General features: G+C 37.3%; 2 protein-coding genes across 2 annotated transcripts; one reads left to right on the plus strand and one right to left on the minus strand.

Annotated features, from left to right (window-relative positions):
• On the plus strand, positions 1 to 5,894 carry LOC108678483. Its single transcript, XM_018166931.2, has 4 exons — positions 1 to 85; positions 3,831 to 3,935; positions 4,279 to 4,378; positions 5,194 to 5,894. Exons 2-4 carry the CDS (start codon positions 3,852 to 3,854, stop codon positions 5,433 to 5,435), a joined length of 426 nt encoding a protein of 141 aa, XP_018022420.1. The 5' UTR covers positions 1 to 85; positions 3,831 to 3,851; the 3' UTR covers positions 5,436 to 5,894.
• An 899-nt stretch (positions 5,895 to 6,793) lies between these two features.
• LOC125179228 lies at positions 6,794 to 18,091 on the minus strand. Its single transcript, XM_047884670.1, has 13 exons — positions 18,048 to 18,091; positions 17,072 to 17,276; positions 16,368 to 16,561; positions 14,902 to 15,114; positions 13,880 to 14,050; positions 13,178 to 13,360; positions 12,292 to 12,454; positions 11,226 to 11,422; positions 10,414 to 10,523; positions 9,860 to 9,958; positions 9,187 to 9,239; positions 8,322 to 8,465; positions 6,794 to 7,117 (listed from the first exon to the last, which is right to left on the minus strand). Exons 2-13 carry the CDS (start codon positions 17,175 to 17,177, stop codon positions 7,044 to 7,046), a joined length of 1,707 nt encoding a protein of 568 aa, XP_047740626.1. The 5' UTR covers positions 17,178 to 17,276; positions 18,048 to 18,091; the 3' UTR covers positions 6,794 to 7,043.
• Positions 18,092 to 18,957: the final 866 nt, after the last annotated feature.

An 18,957-nucleotide genomic window follows, 5' to 3' on the forward strand; every position in this document is an offset into this window, starting at 1 on the left:
GGCAACGGAAGCAAGTCGTCTGCTCGGTCACCAACACCGAACATTACATTGTGATTCCTCACAACATTGGAAGCGTTTGGGAACTGTAAGTTTAAAATGAAACTGTTTATAAAGGCATGAAAAGAAATCACGGTACGTGGAAGCCACTTAAGTTGAAGATAAATTTTTACTTTTATTTTCGATTTAACCCTAAAGCTTATTTTTAGAATGAATGAGTCTGTAGAAGGTAGGGGAAAATTTTGCTTTCGTCGAATGATGGTGGAATGAGATCCTTTGGCGGAGTTGTATCAATACGAGTATAGATAGAAGGTTTCTACGAGACCTGAATATGAATTTGTTCTACTGATTCCGCCTAAGAGTTAATCGTAGGACTGGCAATACGTGTTGTTAATAATTTGAATTTCACAAATTTACATCTAATGATTCTGATCTTAATTGATTTGTCATATGCTTGGCAATTCATAGTCATTATTAAAGTTCAGCTTCGAGTTTATTTCAGTTGTATTTTGTGTTATTGATATTTTATTCTATTAGCTACCAAAATGTAGCTAAATATCCCGTAGGCTGGTCGTGTACGTTTATGTCGTTCCCAGGCTGATAAGTCTTTTCATTATAAAATTTCCTACATTGTGATCCTTCCGAGAATATTCGTTTTTTCTAAACAATGAGTTTGCTACGAAAATATTATTAATGATTTCCTGTGATTGCTGTTTTAAGATTGGTTTCATAAATGAAATCTCACAAAATTAAATTGAGGAATTGGTCATTAAATATTTTTATTTCAGTCACACAATCAGCAGACCCAATGAAGCAAAATTTTAATTTATACGTTGTGAGGTCACTTTGATTATAATTATTGCTCTGCTCTGTGCATTGTGGATTCTCTTGGTGAGAATTGAGTAAAGATATGTTTTTATCAATTCTTAGCGATAGCTAGGGACACAGTCTGAAGCAACGATATGACCTAATGCCAGGGAGAAGTTTGAGAGTGAAGTTGTACTACGCAACACTCAATATCACGTGGGAACTGTTCAATCGCTTCCCTGCGCTTCCGCAATGATTTCGTCGTCAATGTACTGACAACATGCATCGAATTATGGGCGGAAAAGGATCAACATTGTATTCAAATCTAATTTATTCTTTTAGGATAATTGACTATTAATAGTAAGTTGATCTGCGCCAGATCTGAAGAAAGCGAATTTTCTGTTAAGGTTCATTAGTTCATTCAAAGGGCTTTGGTCACTGCATAAAGCTTGCACTGGTAAGAATATTCAATAATTTTATAATACTTTTTTAACCTTAAATTCGCTTTGCTGTGCGTATGATGTTCAACACATTCTGACAATGCACCGATTATACACGGAGGTATCTCACCTCCTCGATTAGTGATAAACATCGTAGTTACGCTAAGGATGATTAAACTGATTTACATATACTTTACGTCAATAGATCGAATCGCATGATCAAGTGATGTAGTAATGTTGAATGAAATATTGGCTTCGCAACATTAGGTTCTGGGGCACAGGGAGTGATATCAACTGCAGGTGGCTACTTATATTCGAATTAAGTTGGGGGCGAAAAATACATTTCATAACAGTATAACAATCATGAGATATCTGTTAGTTTGTTACGCCCTTGCTTGGAATTTTAATATTGAACCTGGTGTATTTTCTCGCTACGTGCATCTAATTTTGTTCTAATAGCGATGCGAAGTTCCGGAAAAATTCCCAGGAATTTTCGCCAGGATGTGGATTGGTAATTTTTCAGCGTTTTTGAAGAAAAGGCGAGAAAATAGCGCCATGGAAATAGGATTATCTGATATCACATAAATGGGCACAGTGTTTCCTTATATTTTCTGATGATTCAGTAGTAAATTAAAAAATTATTTATTATCAGAAATTAAGAAAAGGGAATAATGTGAGATCTAGAGAAAATTAAAAAGTTAAATTCATGATAAAATGTTTCTTAAAAAGTTGAAATTTCAGCACATCATACGATAAGCTAACATTATGGAATAAAGCTTCAATTGCAACACGAATATGCATGGTTTTAGATTTAGTGCGGAGATCAGGAACGAGATTTTAGTTGTTGAAATGTCCAAACTCATGCGATGTAAATATGCAACGAGTTCATTACTTCGACTCGTATGTTTAGAAAGCTATTTTCTAAGCAAGAAAGAATGAAGTAACTCTGATAAATTGCTATCGTGTTCGGCGAACGTGCGCCGTAAGACAAAGAAAGCTGTTGGAAAACCTGCCATTCAAGTACATGCATGAAGTTAAATACCCTGCTGAATGGCAATCGATTCGGTAATTCACAGCGATCATGCGAAGGAGCACCTGCAGCTAAAATGTTGAGAAAGAGACTTATCGAACTTTTGTCAATGCAAGAACTTTCTTTTGTGCACTAAGGGTGAGACTAAAATAAAAGTTGTAGAAAGTGGACCAGAATAATAAGCATGGAAAGTGATTGAAGCTCCACTCCCCTACTCGTATGATAGACTGCAAGTGTCAAATTTTGTGACCGTCTTGCAGTGGAAATCCATTGATGTCATTTCCGGTGACCATATTTAGCAACGAGCGTTTCGTGCTGGTATATAGAGTCCATGGCATGTACTAGCTTTGCCGTATGGGGAAAGTATCCAATAATAACTTACAATATCATTTTATTTTAATCATTATCAAAGCAAAGATGAAAATGCAGTCATAGAATAGTCAACAAATATCGAGGTTATTCCGTCAATGTTAAATTATCCTAGTCCAATTCACTTGAAGTATAGAATCGATGAGGCTGCAAATGTTTCAGAAGCTGCCATCTGAAAATGTTAATTATTATTTGAATGCATTCCGCTTAATTGGTCTGATTTTGTTTTCGTGCATTTAGTAGATAAAGGTAAATTAAGTACAGATTTTGCATAGGGAAAATGAAATTACGCACACTGAGTTTTGAGCTGGGATGAGATAGAGCAAGCCTGTGCATTTAATGGTGCTTCTGATCTAAATTAAATTAAATTCCAACCCTTTGCACTGTGGAAAGATCTTGGGGTTCAATACTCGAAACATGATCATTTATTATGTACGCATGAAACTCTTGGTCGTGAACTTGACAATACCCATACAATGTACAGATCGATGTAAGATTATTTTTTATCAGTTCATTAGCTTGTTACAACCTGAAAGAACGTCTTGATTTTTTCGAATGCTGGTAAGTTCCACTTGCCCAAAAAAAAAGGCGATCACTACGAAACTCAAATGAGAACATGATCTTAGGAACCATTGTTCATCAGGATAAAACCTTCTGTTACTTTAATTGTGAACAGAATATTTCGGAAAAAATAAGTCATTTTAAAAAATTAGCGGTTTTCAATTAAATTGACTAATGAGGCTTACGATTTTTTCAAAGAGTGAGTTGTTAGTAAATTCATGAAGTGGTAGCAAATAATTGTGAAAAGTTGTCCATCAATCGGATTTTTTTGTGATAAGGAATATACGTTTGTGAGCTATATTTACTGCTTCCTATCCTCGATGTGCTAATGAGTGAGAACGCTTGAGTCATTTTATTGCGTGATCATCTAACATTTAGCTATGTGGAAGCTAGGGAAATACAATAGATTTAGCAACTCAATAGATAGTCTCGAACTTAACAAAGTGACTTTTTATCATGGAAAAATTAATCCATTACATGGGCTGCTTACGTCTCGAATAGACCAAATGAAGAAAACTTTAGTACAATTTTTGGCAGGTAGTGACAACATTTCAGCGAAAAACTTGATTTATGTAAAATCTATCAGTTACATTATCGTTGTAAATCTAAACTTAACCGCATTTCAGTTTCAGGGAAAATAAACTAGAATGGCTACGGGAAATGGTCGTCTGTTACTTCTGGTACTTCTCGCCTTCGTTGCAGCCCTGCACCAACACTCAGCCGGTGCAATGGTATGAACATTTAATCCATTGTTCACTTTATAACCTAATTCAGTAAGAATAAACTCGGATGATAGCAAATACAAAACAAAGTAACGACAAATAATTTTGTAACAAATAGTTACAAAAGTTTATTTGGGAAATTCGCGTGTCACTACCTGGAATGGCGCATACCACTACCAGGAGTAGCACGTGCCACTACCTGTAGTGCCACGTGTCACTACCTGTAGTGCAACGTGTCACTACCTGTAGTGCAACGTGTAGTCACTACCTGTAGTGCACACTACCTGGAGTAGCGCATGTCATTACCTGGAGTAGCGCATGTCACTAACACTACCCATCATTATCTCTGCAGCGCCCACAACCCTTGGTGCGACGGTGGCCGCACCAAGCAGGAGGGCTTCAGCTTCAACCACGCAAAGACGAGGGGCGGAGCGTCCGCTACAAAGTTGACCGTGAGTCTGTATATAAAATAAGTCTTTTCCGTTTTCTTCAGTTACAAAAGTACTCGAGAAAGAAAGCAATTTCCTGCCTTTCAATTTCGGTAATCTTGGTCTGTGGAGCGAATAGCGAATATTTCTGATAAAATCGATCACCATGGACTCCAACCAAAAATTATTGAATTTACATACGCAATAGTCATTAAATCTTAATACACTTTATCAGCGAACTGTACCTTCCTTGGATGTATGTAGGAAGATCACTTAACTGCTTAGATCGCAAATTCACTAAGAATTAGAAAAAAAGAAAATATTCAGGAAATTCACCGTTTCTTTGTATGAGAAAACGTTTCGGAGTCCTGCTCCATCGTCAGTTCAAATTCCTACAATCTACATTGGAGCTATGCGTGGAGCAACTATTTTGCATGCCAATAGTTTTATAGATGTAATAAATTTTGTTTAATGCTTTGCAAATATAATTTATTTGCCAATGCTTTCGTAGATCATGTGCACTTTGTTGAGCTGAATAAATTTGGAAGACGTTCATTCATGAATTATAAATTCTAAAATTTTTTTTTTGTATAATCGAATTATTTCATGCATAACTAAGAAAAGAATTTATTTCGAAAATTACTTTATCATATTAGAAAAATATCCAAAATGAACATGGCGGAAAATTTGCTAGCAATAATCGCTAATCACATCAGAATATATATTCAAGATGAACATGGCGCTAAATTTGCTAACAATAATCGTTAATAACATAAGGATATATATTCAAGATGAACATGGCGACAAATTTCTCGAAGTAATTCCGCCTGATATTTCAGGTCGTCGGCCTGAGAAATATTTTGCTGGGCCATTGAACAGTCGACACGCCCGAGCTCCTCGTCCCCAGGCCTCCTCCTACCGCCCTTTCTCCCGCTTCATGAACTCCGTCAGCGCGCCCATCATGAGAGCAGCGGGAGGCATGAACTATCCTTCAGAGCCCCGAACTTTCAGAAATTTCATGGGGCGCTTCAGACAACTCATCGTCAATCCCATTAACCGTTACTCCAACTTCAATCTCTGAGTCTGTCTCGAGGTAGATGATTTGAAGGCAGTTAGAGGATGATTTCCCCCTTCATCAGGTTGATGAGGAATATGATTTCCGGGCGGTTGATGATGAGGAGGATGGTGAGGATGATGGAATATGATTTCCGGGCGGCTTGAGGATGATTTCCGTTTTATCATCCATATGAGGATCATGATTCCAAAATAGCCTGAGTAGGATTTTCTCTTTTATCATCCTCTTGAGGATGTGATCTTGAATGTAAGTTTCTGTTGCTGATATTTTGTTCGTTGTTGTTCCGCTAAGCGATAACTAGTACTTTTAAGATACCACTGCTCAGGAATATTGATTTCTGATTTTAATTTAGAAGACATTTGATTATGCCTAAGCTACACTGTGAATATCTTGTCGTGAAGATAAGTACAGTGTGTTCATTGTTAACTGAATTTGTCTCAAATATATGTTACTAAAACTGTCTGACGTCGAAATCTTCCATTACAACTTCTCAATTCCCATAAAAGTTTTTAAAGCTATTTACCTTCCTTTATAATGAGAGAAAACCTACGATTTGTTACACCATGGCATATAAACTCACGTGAGGGTCAGAACATATTGACATAAATGTTTAAAACATTAATTTACTGTAATACTCGCGGGCCGTTTCCTTAGACGAGTATCGCATTGAGTTTTATATGCGCTTGGAATCCTTGGTGAGAGATATGAGTGAAACAGAGACCCATAGGGCTTAGCGTTGCAGAGATTGGGTAGCATGATGAACTTCATAACAAACCAAAAAAAGAATACTAATAAAATAAAATAAGGCATCGACTTGCGTCAATTTATGGGGAACGTTCTGACGCTAGGAAAGTTGATGTCAGCCTCTGTTGTCGAAATAAATTAGGATGAGTCTTCACCGTGATAAATGTTAAATTGGGATGAGAAATTTCCTGATAAATTTGGGTTGGAAATTTCGTCAACGACATGTTACACGTGGTTCACTAAAAATGTTTAACCATTGACCATGGCTTATGTGTGAAACTAGGTTAAAAACTAACTACAATAAAGTGAGAATAAATGAATGACAATCGTTCATATGAATAAATTCCAAACAACTATCTAATGTTAATTAATTTTACTGGGCATTCGATAATTCCGATTGATTTGGGAGAAGATCAGGGATAGATTTCCCTCCAGGTAAATAACGTTGAAACATCGCTGATTAGGAGTTTATTTCGTTTAAACATCGATGATTACGAGTTGATTTCGAAGAAAAAATGTTGATTGTGATTTGATTTCGATGAAACAACGATAATTACGAGTTGATTATGATAAAAAAGTTGATTACGAGTTGATCTCGATGAAACAACGTTGATTACGATTTCGTTTTGATGAAACAACGTTGATTACCACTTGATTAAAAAAATAACATAGATTACGATTTGATTTCGATGAAACAACGTAGATTACGATTTGATTTCGTTGAAACATTGTTTACTATAAGTTGACTTTGTTGAAACAAAGTTATTCACGAGTTGACTTTGTTTAAACAACGGTAATCACGAGTTGAGTTCGTTGAATTCGACGTCATTTCAACCTCTGACGTCTGGTGGGTTGCGTTTGATCACAAAGTTAGGCTAGCAGCCTCTGCATCTCAGCCACCTTCACCCGCAGCTCTGCCACGGTTCTTTCATCCTGAGCGCGACCTGCCCAAGCACACGTTGCCTTGAATAGTCATCTTATACTTATTTAATCGACTTCATGATGAGTCATTGAGAGAGCAAATTAAATTACGCATAGATTCTCTTTTAGCGACATTTTTTATCTACCGCTTTCTTCTGAAATAAAAAAAAAGGTATACAGAAATTTGTTTCTTTGATATTCCTAACAAAAAAGGCTTATAATTCAATATTTATTAGCACATTGTAGATTCCGGTGCAAAATTCAGTGTTCATTTTTTAGTACTTTTTCATATTTAATAAGGAAGAACCCCTATCATAAATTTTTATCGGCTGACGCAATAAAAAAATAAATCATGGAATTTTTCCGGTAAAAAAGACCCGACAATCCACGGATGGGGAGTACCGCGCTCAACGAGTTAACACTAACATTGGAACTCTCCTCTTAATTTCCTCAACAAACTTCAATACACTGAAATCCATTCGTGATATTCGATAAGAACAATTAAAAAAGAAATAACTGCATCATCTTTACACAGAATTGACATATTCTTTCATCCTCAGGAGATCCGTAACGAATTATAACTTAGTTTGGCAATAAATTGCCAATGAGACGACTGAACATTCAAGCTTCTTATAAATACATAACTAATCATGATATAAAATGCTCCCCTTGATGCCAATATATATTAAAATTAATCTAATCTAAACTACGAGCCTTCAACCCGTATTTTAAGTAATTTTCTAAAGTTACCGTTGGTCTTATACCCTGAAATTTATCATATATTTGGCTCAAATAAATGAAGCGCTTAACATAACTTTGTATATTTTCAAATGAATATGCAGCGTTATGAAAGTTATTTCACATTCTCATGTTCAAATTGTTTTCTATGCAATCAATCAAATACGAACCGACGTTAAATAAATTCATGCTAATCATTAAAAACTGATCATTGTTCTGCGTTGATATGCATAAACCTCTATATTAGCGTCCAGCTGTACGTAAGTACGCATGTATATGTCGCCTCTCAAAATGGCGTTGATTATTTATGAAGACCAATTGAATAAATATATCTCCTTCAATTTCAGGCTACTCTACGACAAGATGGACATATATATCACGGGTTAAAATTTTTTCCAGTCTATAAATTTCAGCAACGTTACGTTTTGTCCCCGCAATAGCATTGTTCACTATAGTTAAGGCGGTAGAGGGACAGTGCTGCGTGCGTACCCTGCAACGCGGTCAGGTATTCCGTCACGACGCGTGCCGCGATGTGCCAGGTTCGCTGCCGCCCCAAGCAAAGCTCATTCAAAAATGTCTGCCATCTTCGGTCCTCGTCGGAGCTCAATAGGCTTGGACCATCTCCATTAGCACCTGGAAATCACCATTCATCGATAATTTCTGAATCTAGAACCTTCATTTGGTGTACAAGATCAAGTACTACTCAGGGGTGTTATTTCAGAGAACTATTAGACTAGAGGTAACATAGTTGTGGTAAAGGGTTTTAGTGAAATAAGAACTATGAGGTAATTATATGAACCATTAACATGTTTTTTCTCTTCTCTGTCACTTTGTTTAATCGAAAGTCGAATCAGGAGCGAGTGAGTGACCAACATCAGAAATAACTTCATCTGATGTGTAGTTAAACAATATTCCGGTTATTGTAACTAATAATACCAGTCGTCGCATGAGTAAAATATCGTGCTTTTCTCGGCGGCATTCCTTCTATTGTAGTCAAATGCAGTTGAAACCATTAAAAAGATATAACTCAGTACTCACGGAAGTGAGTGACAGAGAGCGCACTTTCTCGTCGACGAAAACTTGAGGTCACGGACGGACGGACAGACGGACGGACAGACAGACAGACAGACGGAAATGGCGAGCACAATAGTGCATTTTTTCCATAAATGAGAAAATGCGCTAAAAAGAACAGCTGTCGGAAAAACAAAATTTTCATATGACGAACGAAAACATCAGAATGGACAAAATTAAGTAATACATGATTTGCATTGAAAACAAAGACCTTATTAAATAGACTTGTCATTTCATTTTTTATAATATTTATCCAGTTTACACGTCCATCTCATGTACTTACGGTCAGCTGAGAGATGATGCACAGCGCTTCTTGCTCCTTGCTGCGCCGTTCCTCTGATAAGAATGTGGTTTTATTGCTTCGACCAAATCAACTGATTAGCGCAGATTTTGAAATTCAGATTAAATTGTATTATAGTCTATATTATTTCATGGCTCAATTACTATTAGTCATAATCTTGTATCATCCTTTTTGAGCAATTAATATTTATTGGCACGCTTGCATTATTTTCTTAGCATGATTTTCCTCAATTATCTACACATTTGTATCGACTAAATAACTTGAATGAAAGCGCTCATGTATTTAACACGGTTAAATACGTATTAGTCGCATTCAGATTGTGATAATTTATTTTCAAACTTACTAAGTTAACCTGTATATATGCATCTCCAATGTGTAAAAATGGTCCATTTTTAATTTTATGATTCATATGATAGGAATAAAATCAAACTGCAGGAAGAAAAAACTTGGGAGGAAAATATTGCTAGTAAGTACGAGGAAAATTAGCTGACCAACTTGATTAAGTCATCCCTTAAACTGTGCAATTCATTGTTATTACGTGTAAATTCAATTAAATATTTGCAATTGCATGTGAATAAAAATAACAACCGAAAGCAAGGCATTTGTAGGAAAATTATTTTTCGTATTCACAACACTAAGCATCTTCTGTAATTACTGCAATGTTGAAAATTCGATGAGCACGTCGAGAATTTCTGAGTTCGTGAATTCTTCGATTTCGCTGCCCAGCGATTCATCAGTGTCAACGCAGCCATTTCTGTTGGACGCAAAAAATAATCTGACATGTTTTATTCATTTCAACTTTTACAGAGGCTGACGCATAATATCTTTAAATATTTTTTTTTTAAATTGGTTAGTGAAAATAGATAAGGGATCAAAATGACAAACGAACTAAAAACCTACATTTAATTCAATAGCTTAGCATGCAAAATTTTGTAAGTAATTTATTCGATATGAGCACGGACGCAGTGAGGATACAAGTTTTTGCAGGTTGATGAAAATGGAACTCGAAATGATGTGTGAAATTAGAAGAGATTAAATACAATCGCTGCTCACGCGTCTCTGATGGCGATAAGATTAGAAGAGATAAAAGACAATCGCTGCTCACGCTTCTCTGATGGCGATAAGATTATAAGAGATAAAAGACAATCGCTGCTCACGCTTCTCTGATGGTGATAAGATTATAAGAGATAAAAGACAATCGCTGCTCACGCTTCTCTGATGGCGATGGATGAGGAAGTTTGTCCTCCGCGTTGTCGCTTCCTTTTGCGGGCGACGGCGAGCAGAACGCTGAGGTCTTCGCCTGAGTTGATCCCAACTTCCTAATATGGAAGATTAAGGAGATTATTTGTCTTTATTTACCTAATATATTATTTACAATTATAATATAAAAAATGATTTTACATATTTTTAGAAATAAAATTGCGATAGACGGCGTGCGGGTAGATGTCTTAATCAAATGAGACCGGTTTATTAATTGGCTATAAACTCATTGAAATTTGTCTCGCCAGCGATTTTTATCTTTATTAGATTGTTATCGATGGCGATGCAGGTATCCAATTGTACACTATTTTCTAAAGTGCAACAATTGTTATAACAATTTCGTAACTTCATTCTAGAGACAGCCTTCCGTTGTGGCGCTCTCCTGCGACACGTCATCTAGAATCAGTCAGCCATACGAGTTCTAGTTCATTCATTTCTTGGATCCATTCTATGATGTGATTCGGATGTTTATCAGTTTTGCTTCATCAATAATTGAGTTGTTTGATGCATTCTTTTCATTATTCTTATATCAGCCAAATTCTAAATTAAATTAATTATAAATAATATAAAATAAATGAAATAACTTATTTAAATACAAATAAATTGTTTTGTTGTTTTCAAGTAGTGAAAATTGATCAAATATATGCAACGAAAATTTATCAAAACGAAGTCACAAGTTATCAAAATTAATCAAATCGAAGACGATCTTTGATTGTTTCTCGTTTCGTTTAATTGTTGCTATTTAATTTTCGCACACTAACCTTAAAAATATGTTCAAGTTTGAGTAAGGCGTCGTCTTCTGACGATTCTATTCCCTTCAAGTGCGATAATCTGTCGACAGGCACCAAGAAAGCCGCGGCCTCCACCATCCCCAACAGGAAGGCCTTCTCGAGCTCCGAGTTCTCCGACTGACATGCGGACGCGGAGTCGGTGCAATCCAGGGGATCAGAAGCACCCCCTGCGCAACACGGTTATGAATTAAAGAACCTTTATACAGATAATGCCTATTTAATTTAAGCTTGCATAAATCAGGACAAAATTGCAACACTACAACAGAATTAACGGACATTTCTTCAGATTACATCAACGTAATTTAAGCCTGCATAAATCTAGGACAAAATCGCAATTTGGTCGCGGTCGTCGATCTTCGGAATATTTTTTCAGAATACTTCAATTTAATTGAGCTTATCTTGGACTCCATCATCCAACACGATCACCAACGCGAAGTTTGCAAAACGGTTACCAAATTAACGAATCTTCCTGCAGTTTACGTCAACTTAATTGAAGATAGCATTAATCATAGGATTAAACTTTGCGTTTACATGAACGTATTTCTTCGGTTGTTATAAACTAAAATAAAGCAGCGTAGGAGTTGAAATTTTTTTAAATGCATATGAAGAGAGACTGTATGAATATGTAAATACATATATCTAATAATTGATCTCAGCCTCCTTAAGTGAAACTACATGGAACAGTTTGCAATAAATAATATATACGATTTACTGAAGTTCTAATAGTATTGAATACTACTGTGCTTCGAAGTTTTTAGAAGTAATGAGAGAAATTCCATATGTTGGTATAGGGTTTTCTTTACGCATGTGACTTTCTCACACAGATGTGCCTTTATATTATTCAAGGATGAATGAAACATTTGAATTAATTACAAGGAAGTAAATAAACAATCAAAAACATTCAGAAGCGATCAAGCTAGTGAAAAAGGCATATGAAAAAGCAAAACCAACAATGATGAGGTATTTAAAGTCATCACAGGAAAGAAGAAAATGAACAAGCAGCTTTATAAATTAATTGTTCATCTTATGCCAGCACTAGAGGCAGCCTTGATGATGACAGCGGCGCCCCTGATGCTGGTGTCAGCAAAGGGCGGCTGCTGGAGGACCAGCGTCCGCATCTCCTCCACGGCGGCGTCTCCAGCAGGCAGCGCGTCTCTCCCCAGCACGCGGGCCTCAATGTGACGCTCCAGCTCCTGAACCTGGCACGTCGTGTTGCAGTTTAATGTTGAAAAGTCTATTTTATTTGTACTAATTCATACATTTGTATGAATTGTACAAAATAAATATATACGAAGTGTACAAATAAATATTGTACAAATACATTTATTTGTACAAAATTTTTCTATTAGAAAATTTTTTTAGCTGAATTAGGTTTCAGTTCAGAATTATACGTAATACATGAAGGCGGCGAGTTTTGAAATTTAGAGGAAACTTTCGAACCTTCAGAAAAAGAAAAAATATTGCATCTGATTGTAGTTTTAAAAGATTACAACGATTGTAATAGTTATACCGGTAGTGATGCCGGCAAATATCGTTCAGCAAGAAGAAAGGACCTGCCTGTTAATCTGCTTCTGCATCAACGGGATTGGATTGTTTGAGTTGGGTGCAACTCATTGCAGTCATTACCTACTGCACAACTGGAGCCAATCATCACCTGCAGCATCACAGGTGCCAATCATCACAATCACCTGCAGCACCACAGGCGCCAATCATCACAATCACCTGCAGCACCACAGGTGCCAATCATCACAATCATCACCTGCACATCACAGGTGCCAATCATCACAATCATCACCTGCAGCATCACAGGTGCCAATCATCACAATCACCTGCAGCACCACAGGCGCCAATCACCTGTCACATCACAGTCACCAATCACCACAATCACCTGCCGCAACACAGGCACCAAACATCACAATCACCTGCAGCAGCAGTGAAGCAAGTGCATCGCAATGCATCGTAGCGACGCCTCGCTGCAGCTGCTGCAGGTGCACGGTCCTGCAGGTGCAGCGGTCGTGCAGCTGCCGGACGCTCAGCTGCTGCAGCTGCAGGCGGCGCAGCAGAGATTCTCGTTTCTTTTCCGCCTGATGCTTCGCCTGCTCCTTCTGTGACCAGACATAAATTTAACAAATGATTCATTGACTGCATATAACTTATTATTATCAAGAAATTTTTATACATGTACAATTTATAATTTTATATCATATTAAGTATTTATAATATAAGTTAGGTCTCGAGTGATTGAAATGTTATGTGAAAAATGTTTAGAGCAATGATTCAGTATTCATACTTAAATTAAATATTAACTAGTTCTTGACAAAAGAGTTAAGGTGCGTATGTATTATGCATGGCTTTTAAACAATCCATTACTACTTGATGTAGAAATTGTAATGAAAATTATTGTTCTGAGGCTCGATTTCTGACGCAAAGGATTTCCACATCAAAAGAACTAACAGGAAATTCAAGTTGAACCCTCTTTGATAAAGGTCAGATTAAAAAAAAACAAATACATAAAATTTATAAGTAATTCATGAGATATTTCGAGTAGGACTGGAATTATACATTATATATACAATGTATAATATTATGTATTAAAAATGCCATGAAATATGAATATTGCATGCCTTGCGTCTATGCAGCTGCAGCTGAGGACGCAGACAAATGATGAGTCTGCGGGCGCAGCTGAGCTGCTCTGCAGCCGCCTGCTGCTGCTGCTGCAGGAGATGCAGGCGATACTGCAGGCGAGGACGATCCAGGCAACGCTGCAGACGTAGAGCAGACGCCTCCATCTTGTGCTGTGAAACGCCAAAAAATTATTGATGTACATAGTGATTAAATAAAATGTTAAAGCCAAAAACTAATTGATGTATATAGTGATTAAATAAAATGTTAATCTCGGAGAGAATTTTTAGTTTAATATATAACGACAGGAAAAACGGTCATTCATAACAAAATGAACAACTCCAACGTGCATAAAAATGACGTTTAATGCAGTCCTAAAATAAAAATGCTTTAGTTGGTGCAGGGTGCATGTTCAATGTGTTCATATTATTGTGGACTTCGCCTAAAAAATGAATCAATAGTTCTTCAATATTTATGGAATCGAATCCTAAAGTCTCAATAAACGTTTCAGTGGATCTGCTTCAATAATATTATTACATCATCTTATTTGTTAATTCTTCTCTCAGTGAACCTGTTAGTAAGACGTTTAATTATAATTCGTCGAATATTAAATGGGAGAGTCATTGATGAATGAGTTCATTAATTACCATTCTTATTATATTTATATTCTCAAAATGAAAGGATTATCACATTTTCTTCGATATTATTGAACTATTCATGTTTGTATGCACTGATATATGATTCATCATAACATATATGTGACTTTAACAGCAAAAATAATAGCAGTTGAATGGGAAATCATGATAATAATCATGATGAAATATTCTATGATCTATTATGTGATGGTCAGAATCAATATTCTTCGACCTATGGCTACCATACTGACGTTTGTGCTTGACGTTCAGCTATTTTTATTATTTGGGAATATCAAGGAATGGAATGTAATAAATCCTAATTAAGTGAATTGACCAACATTAGATCCACATAATCGATAATTTGAATTTGCTTGAATGCCTTCACTTACTTCTTGCCACTTCATCTCGAGCTGAGCCAGCGTACGTCGACTGTCAGTCGAAGGCTCCAGCTGAGCTGAGATGAGTTGATCCTGCATTAGATCTCCGCTTCTCAGCTCCTGGCGTAACATGTCCTCCAGATCTGAGCTGAACTCAGCGAGTGCTGCATCGAAGATCTCAGTGCAGCGCTGCACCAGCGCCTCTCTCTCATTTTCGGTGACAACCTATAATTAAACATGGTTTATGAAATAAAACAATAAAACAGAAGAAGCTCTGAGGACCAATAAATATGTAAGTTTAATATAATTCTAAGCATTATATATTTACCATTATTTTGTCAAAGAAATTTATCTTCTACGGTGCGGCGGAGGCCAAACAGCTTGAGTCTAAAGGCCCGTTTACACTAGTGGCAACGACATGCGCTCTGAGTCGTTTGCTGCAGTGCCTTACCGCGCACAACCGTTCACACTACTTTTGTACTCGGTAGTTTGAGACCGTGCGCTTTAGCGCTTAGAACACTTAGTTGCCACCTAGACGTCAATGAGGATGGATGTAGCCGAATTTGAGCTGTGGGCCATTGTTCTCGGGTGTTCTGCGGTCCGTCATTCTTCGCACTATGCCAGTTGTAAACGAGAATTTAGCATAGGCATCAAAATTAGAGAACTAGCACATTCAAAAAGATACAGTTTATAAAAAATATAGTCTTTTCTTAAATAAAAAGTTCCAATTTTCGTACCGATATTATATCATCCTTTGAAATTGCTAAACGGTAATGCACAAATTGTCAGGAGTTGCTAAAATCACATAAACTAAACACGTCATGTAAAAATAACTTACATCATTTGCATTTCGATTTTTGTACTCCTTTGACCGAACACTCCATAGGCATTCATTTTCTTTATAAAGATCAATTAGGCTCTCTACTAGAGAGTGACTCCAAAAGAGAGTGGTGTTAGTCGACATTTGGTGTGCCGGACCAGCGTACACAATCAACCTTTCTAGACCACAGACAGCTATCTACTAACTAATAATTTAAAAGCAAAGAATAGTCCACAAAAATTCATATCTTTATAGAAAACGTTCCGGAGACCAGCTCCATCGTCAGTTCCTAGAATCTAGAGTCACAAATCAGAAGTCACAAATTAATACATTGAAACCATAGAACGAATTGAATTTCTTTAATTAATTAATTTACATTTTTAATTTGATTTAAATTTTCAATTTAATTTAAATTCTTAGTTAATTTGCGATTTAAGCATACAAGTGATATCAATTCTTTAATAGCTATCTACTATAAGCGCCGCGCTTGTGTTGCATGAGGCATGGCCCCTGTCAATCGCTAGCTCGTCAATCGGTCAAGAAGCGCATGCAGAGGCTGCAAAGCGCCTCTGCATGCGCTTTGAGGCACTTGACTCTCGTGTGTTGCCCCTAGTGTGAACGGGCCTTTACGATCATAAATACAGTGAGCAGCCGCTACCTGAAGGTGCCTGATGGTATCGTGAGAAGCTGTGCTCAGTTCCTCGAGGTGTTCAGCGAGCCTCCTGATGAGCTCCTGTCTCTTCAAGCGCAGCTTCTGCACATCCTCGAGGAACTTCTCATCAAGGACCTCTATTTCCTGACGTAGGCGGCTGACGATCGACCGTTTCTCTGTCAGCAGAGTCTCACATTCCTCTGCAGGCACGTCACACGTTACAGATTTCACATCACGCGTGAAGCAAAATGGTTAAAAAGTAATTGGTAGCTATAATTAAGTAAATTTTAAGTCGTGAGCAACTCACTTCACGAACCTAATAATGAAAAATGCAAGAATGATGAAGTCTTTGATACTGTAAAAAAGTGTTAGAAGCCGATTTCTTTTGCCATAGAGTAACCGCCACGCTTATTAATAATGTTCACCCGCATTCCATCTTCAAAACAATGAGTAGTTTTCGTTTCAACTTTGCCGAGAGCAGACAAGTAAATCGTCGTAATTGGTTTGTGCCTAAATTTCATTGAAAAATTAGTCATTTAACCAGTCATGCTAATGACACCTCTTTAATCTCAATAGCAGCTTCACTCCTAATTTCGATCTGGTCAATTTATCCTTCAATTATATTCTATCCAATTAGTCCCTCAGTATCATTCTATCCAAGTTAATCCTTCAATCTTGATCTAATGGTCCATTAGAGGCAACCAACTTACCTCTGAGTTGTCGGAGGTGTTCTGCCATATCTTCAGGCACCGGCTGGTCCACCGCAACTTTCCACTGGTCCTCCACCTTCTTCAGCGTTTCAGTGGCCGCTCTCATGCTGTCCTCCAAAGTCTGCCGCCATTTGGCCTCGCTGCTCTCGCTCGCCACTTGGGCCACCACATTGGCGCTCACAGCGGCCACCTCCAGGTTGCCTACCTACACAAGGCGTAAAATTCGTGGGAAAAAGTTTATTGACAGCAAAAATAGGCTCGTAATTCGTTAAAAATCTATGTATTTCTTTCATTGAAACTTTCAAGCAGAAAGTTATAAGCAATAACAATAATAAGTATTTTTAATTTCGTACAATACCGGCCATATTTTCATAATATTTGATTTAAAAAATGTGAGAATTAATAGACGCTGACATTTAAAAGTGGATGAATATGTTATGAAATTATCAAGATCGCCTGGATTGATCAAGATTGACACGATGGAAAAATAACCGAAGTCTAACTTTACTTGTTGGAACGAAAAATGTTGGATTAGTTTTATTCTAATTAGAATGAGCAAGTAATTATATTTTTACTTATACACCTTCTGACACAAACCAAAATGGAATAATATTGTCAAATGCAACAGTTTACTTATAGTTTCGGTTGAATCGAAAGATAAAACTACGCTCTCAAGCATATTCCAGTCTTTTTATTTTATTTGCATTTGCATCTATACAAATTGAAATGAGTGTTCAAAAGCTCAATTATGCCTTTTAAGGAAGAGCTGATAATTGAAAACCACAGTTATTGTTATTTATTGAGAAGAGGATTGCTGTAAAAGTGTTCAATAAAATGCTTGGATGAATGTTTCTACAAACCGACTTAATTAAGAATTAATTTATATTATTTTGTAAGTGTATTAGGCTCTAGCATGAATTATTTTTCTCATCATGGGCGACGAACTTTGTGACCAAATAATGTGCTGATCTCTTACTAGTGAACATCCATGGGCGACTAGCTGCTGTAGCTTCTCTTCCTCTCTTGCCACTGCCGCTGCCACGCCTGCAGCCGCTGCCCCGCTGAGCTCGTGACACTGAGCCCGGGCGTCTGCTGTGCCCAGCTTCCTCTCCGCAGTCCGGTCTGTGTCCGCTGCCCCGCTGAGCTCGAGACACTGAGCTCGGGCGTCTGCTGTGCCCAGCTTCCTCTCCACAGTCTGGCCTGCAGCCGCTGCCCCGCTGAGCTCGAGACACTGAGCCCGGGCGTCAGCTGTTCCCAATCTGCCCCCGCCTTCCATCCCACTGTGCGCTAAGTAATTATTTTAGATTATACATCAGTTCTTATCACTGCCGTCATTTCCTGCAATCGACCAGAGTACATGAGATGGCAGTCGAGACACACGATAGCAAAGGTTTGTTAATTAGCTGTCCGATAAAGACTAGCGATACATTGTTCTTCTTTTTCTTCATTTAATTGAACCACGGATGCAGAATAACGTTCAACAGATCACGAACTGACGGTAAACTTTCTGGCAAAATAGCGAAACTTCTTGGTCCCTAAAATTGTGACTTTGACGCTTTTATATTGAAAAGTTTATAGTTGTACTGTAGTTCAATGCGCTGAGTCATATATTTCATTCAGTGCATGGCTCCGGTTTTCAATACCTATTTTTTAAATTATACGGTGTCTAATTTCTAAGTATCTCAGTATTTGCGTCAGCTAAAAATCCAATGGCAAGGATTACCCCAAAAGTGGCCTCAATACAGGAAATGCTTAGCAAAATAATTGCATTTGTAGTGTGTACGATAATTTAATCATCCATTTAGTGCCTTACCTCTGTGCAGTAAGCAAATTTTCCAGTTACATCAACCAAGGCAGCTGTAGCAGCGACAATTTGCCGCCTTAGT

Source organism: Hyalella azteca, unplaced genomic scaffold, assembly GCF_000764305.2.
Source record: "Hyalella azteca isolate HAZT.00-mixed unplaced genomic scaffold, Hazt_2.0.2 contig15838, whole genome shotgun sequence".
In the NCBI taxonomy this organism is placed as follows: domain Eukaryota; kingdom Metazoa; phylum Arthropoda; class Malacostraca; order Amphipoda; family Hyalellidae; genus Hyalella; species Hyalella azteca.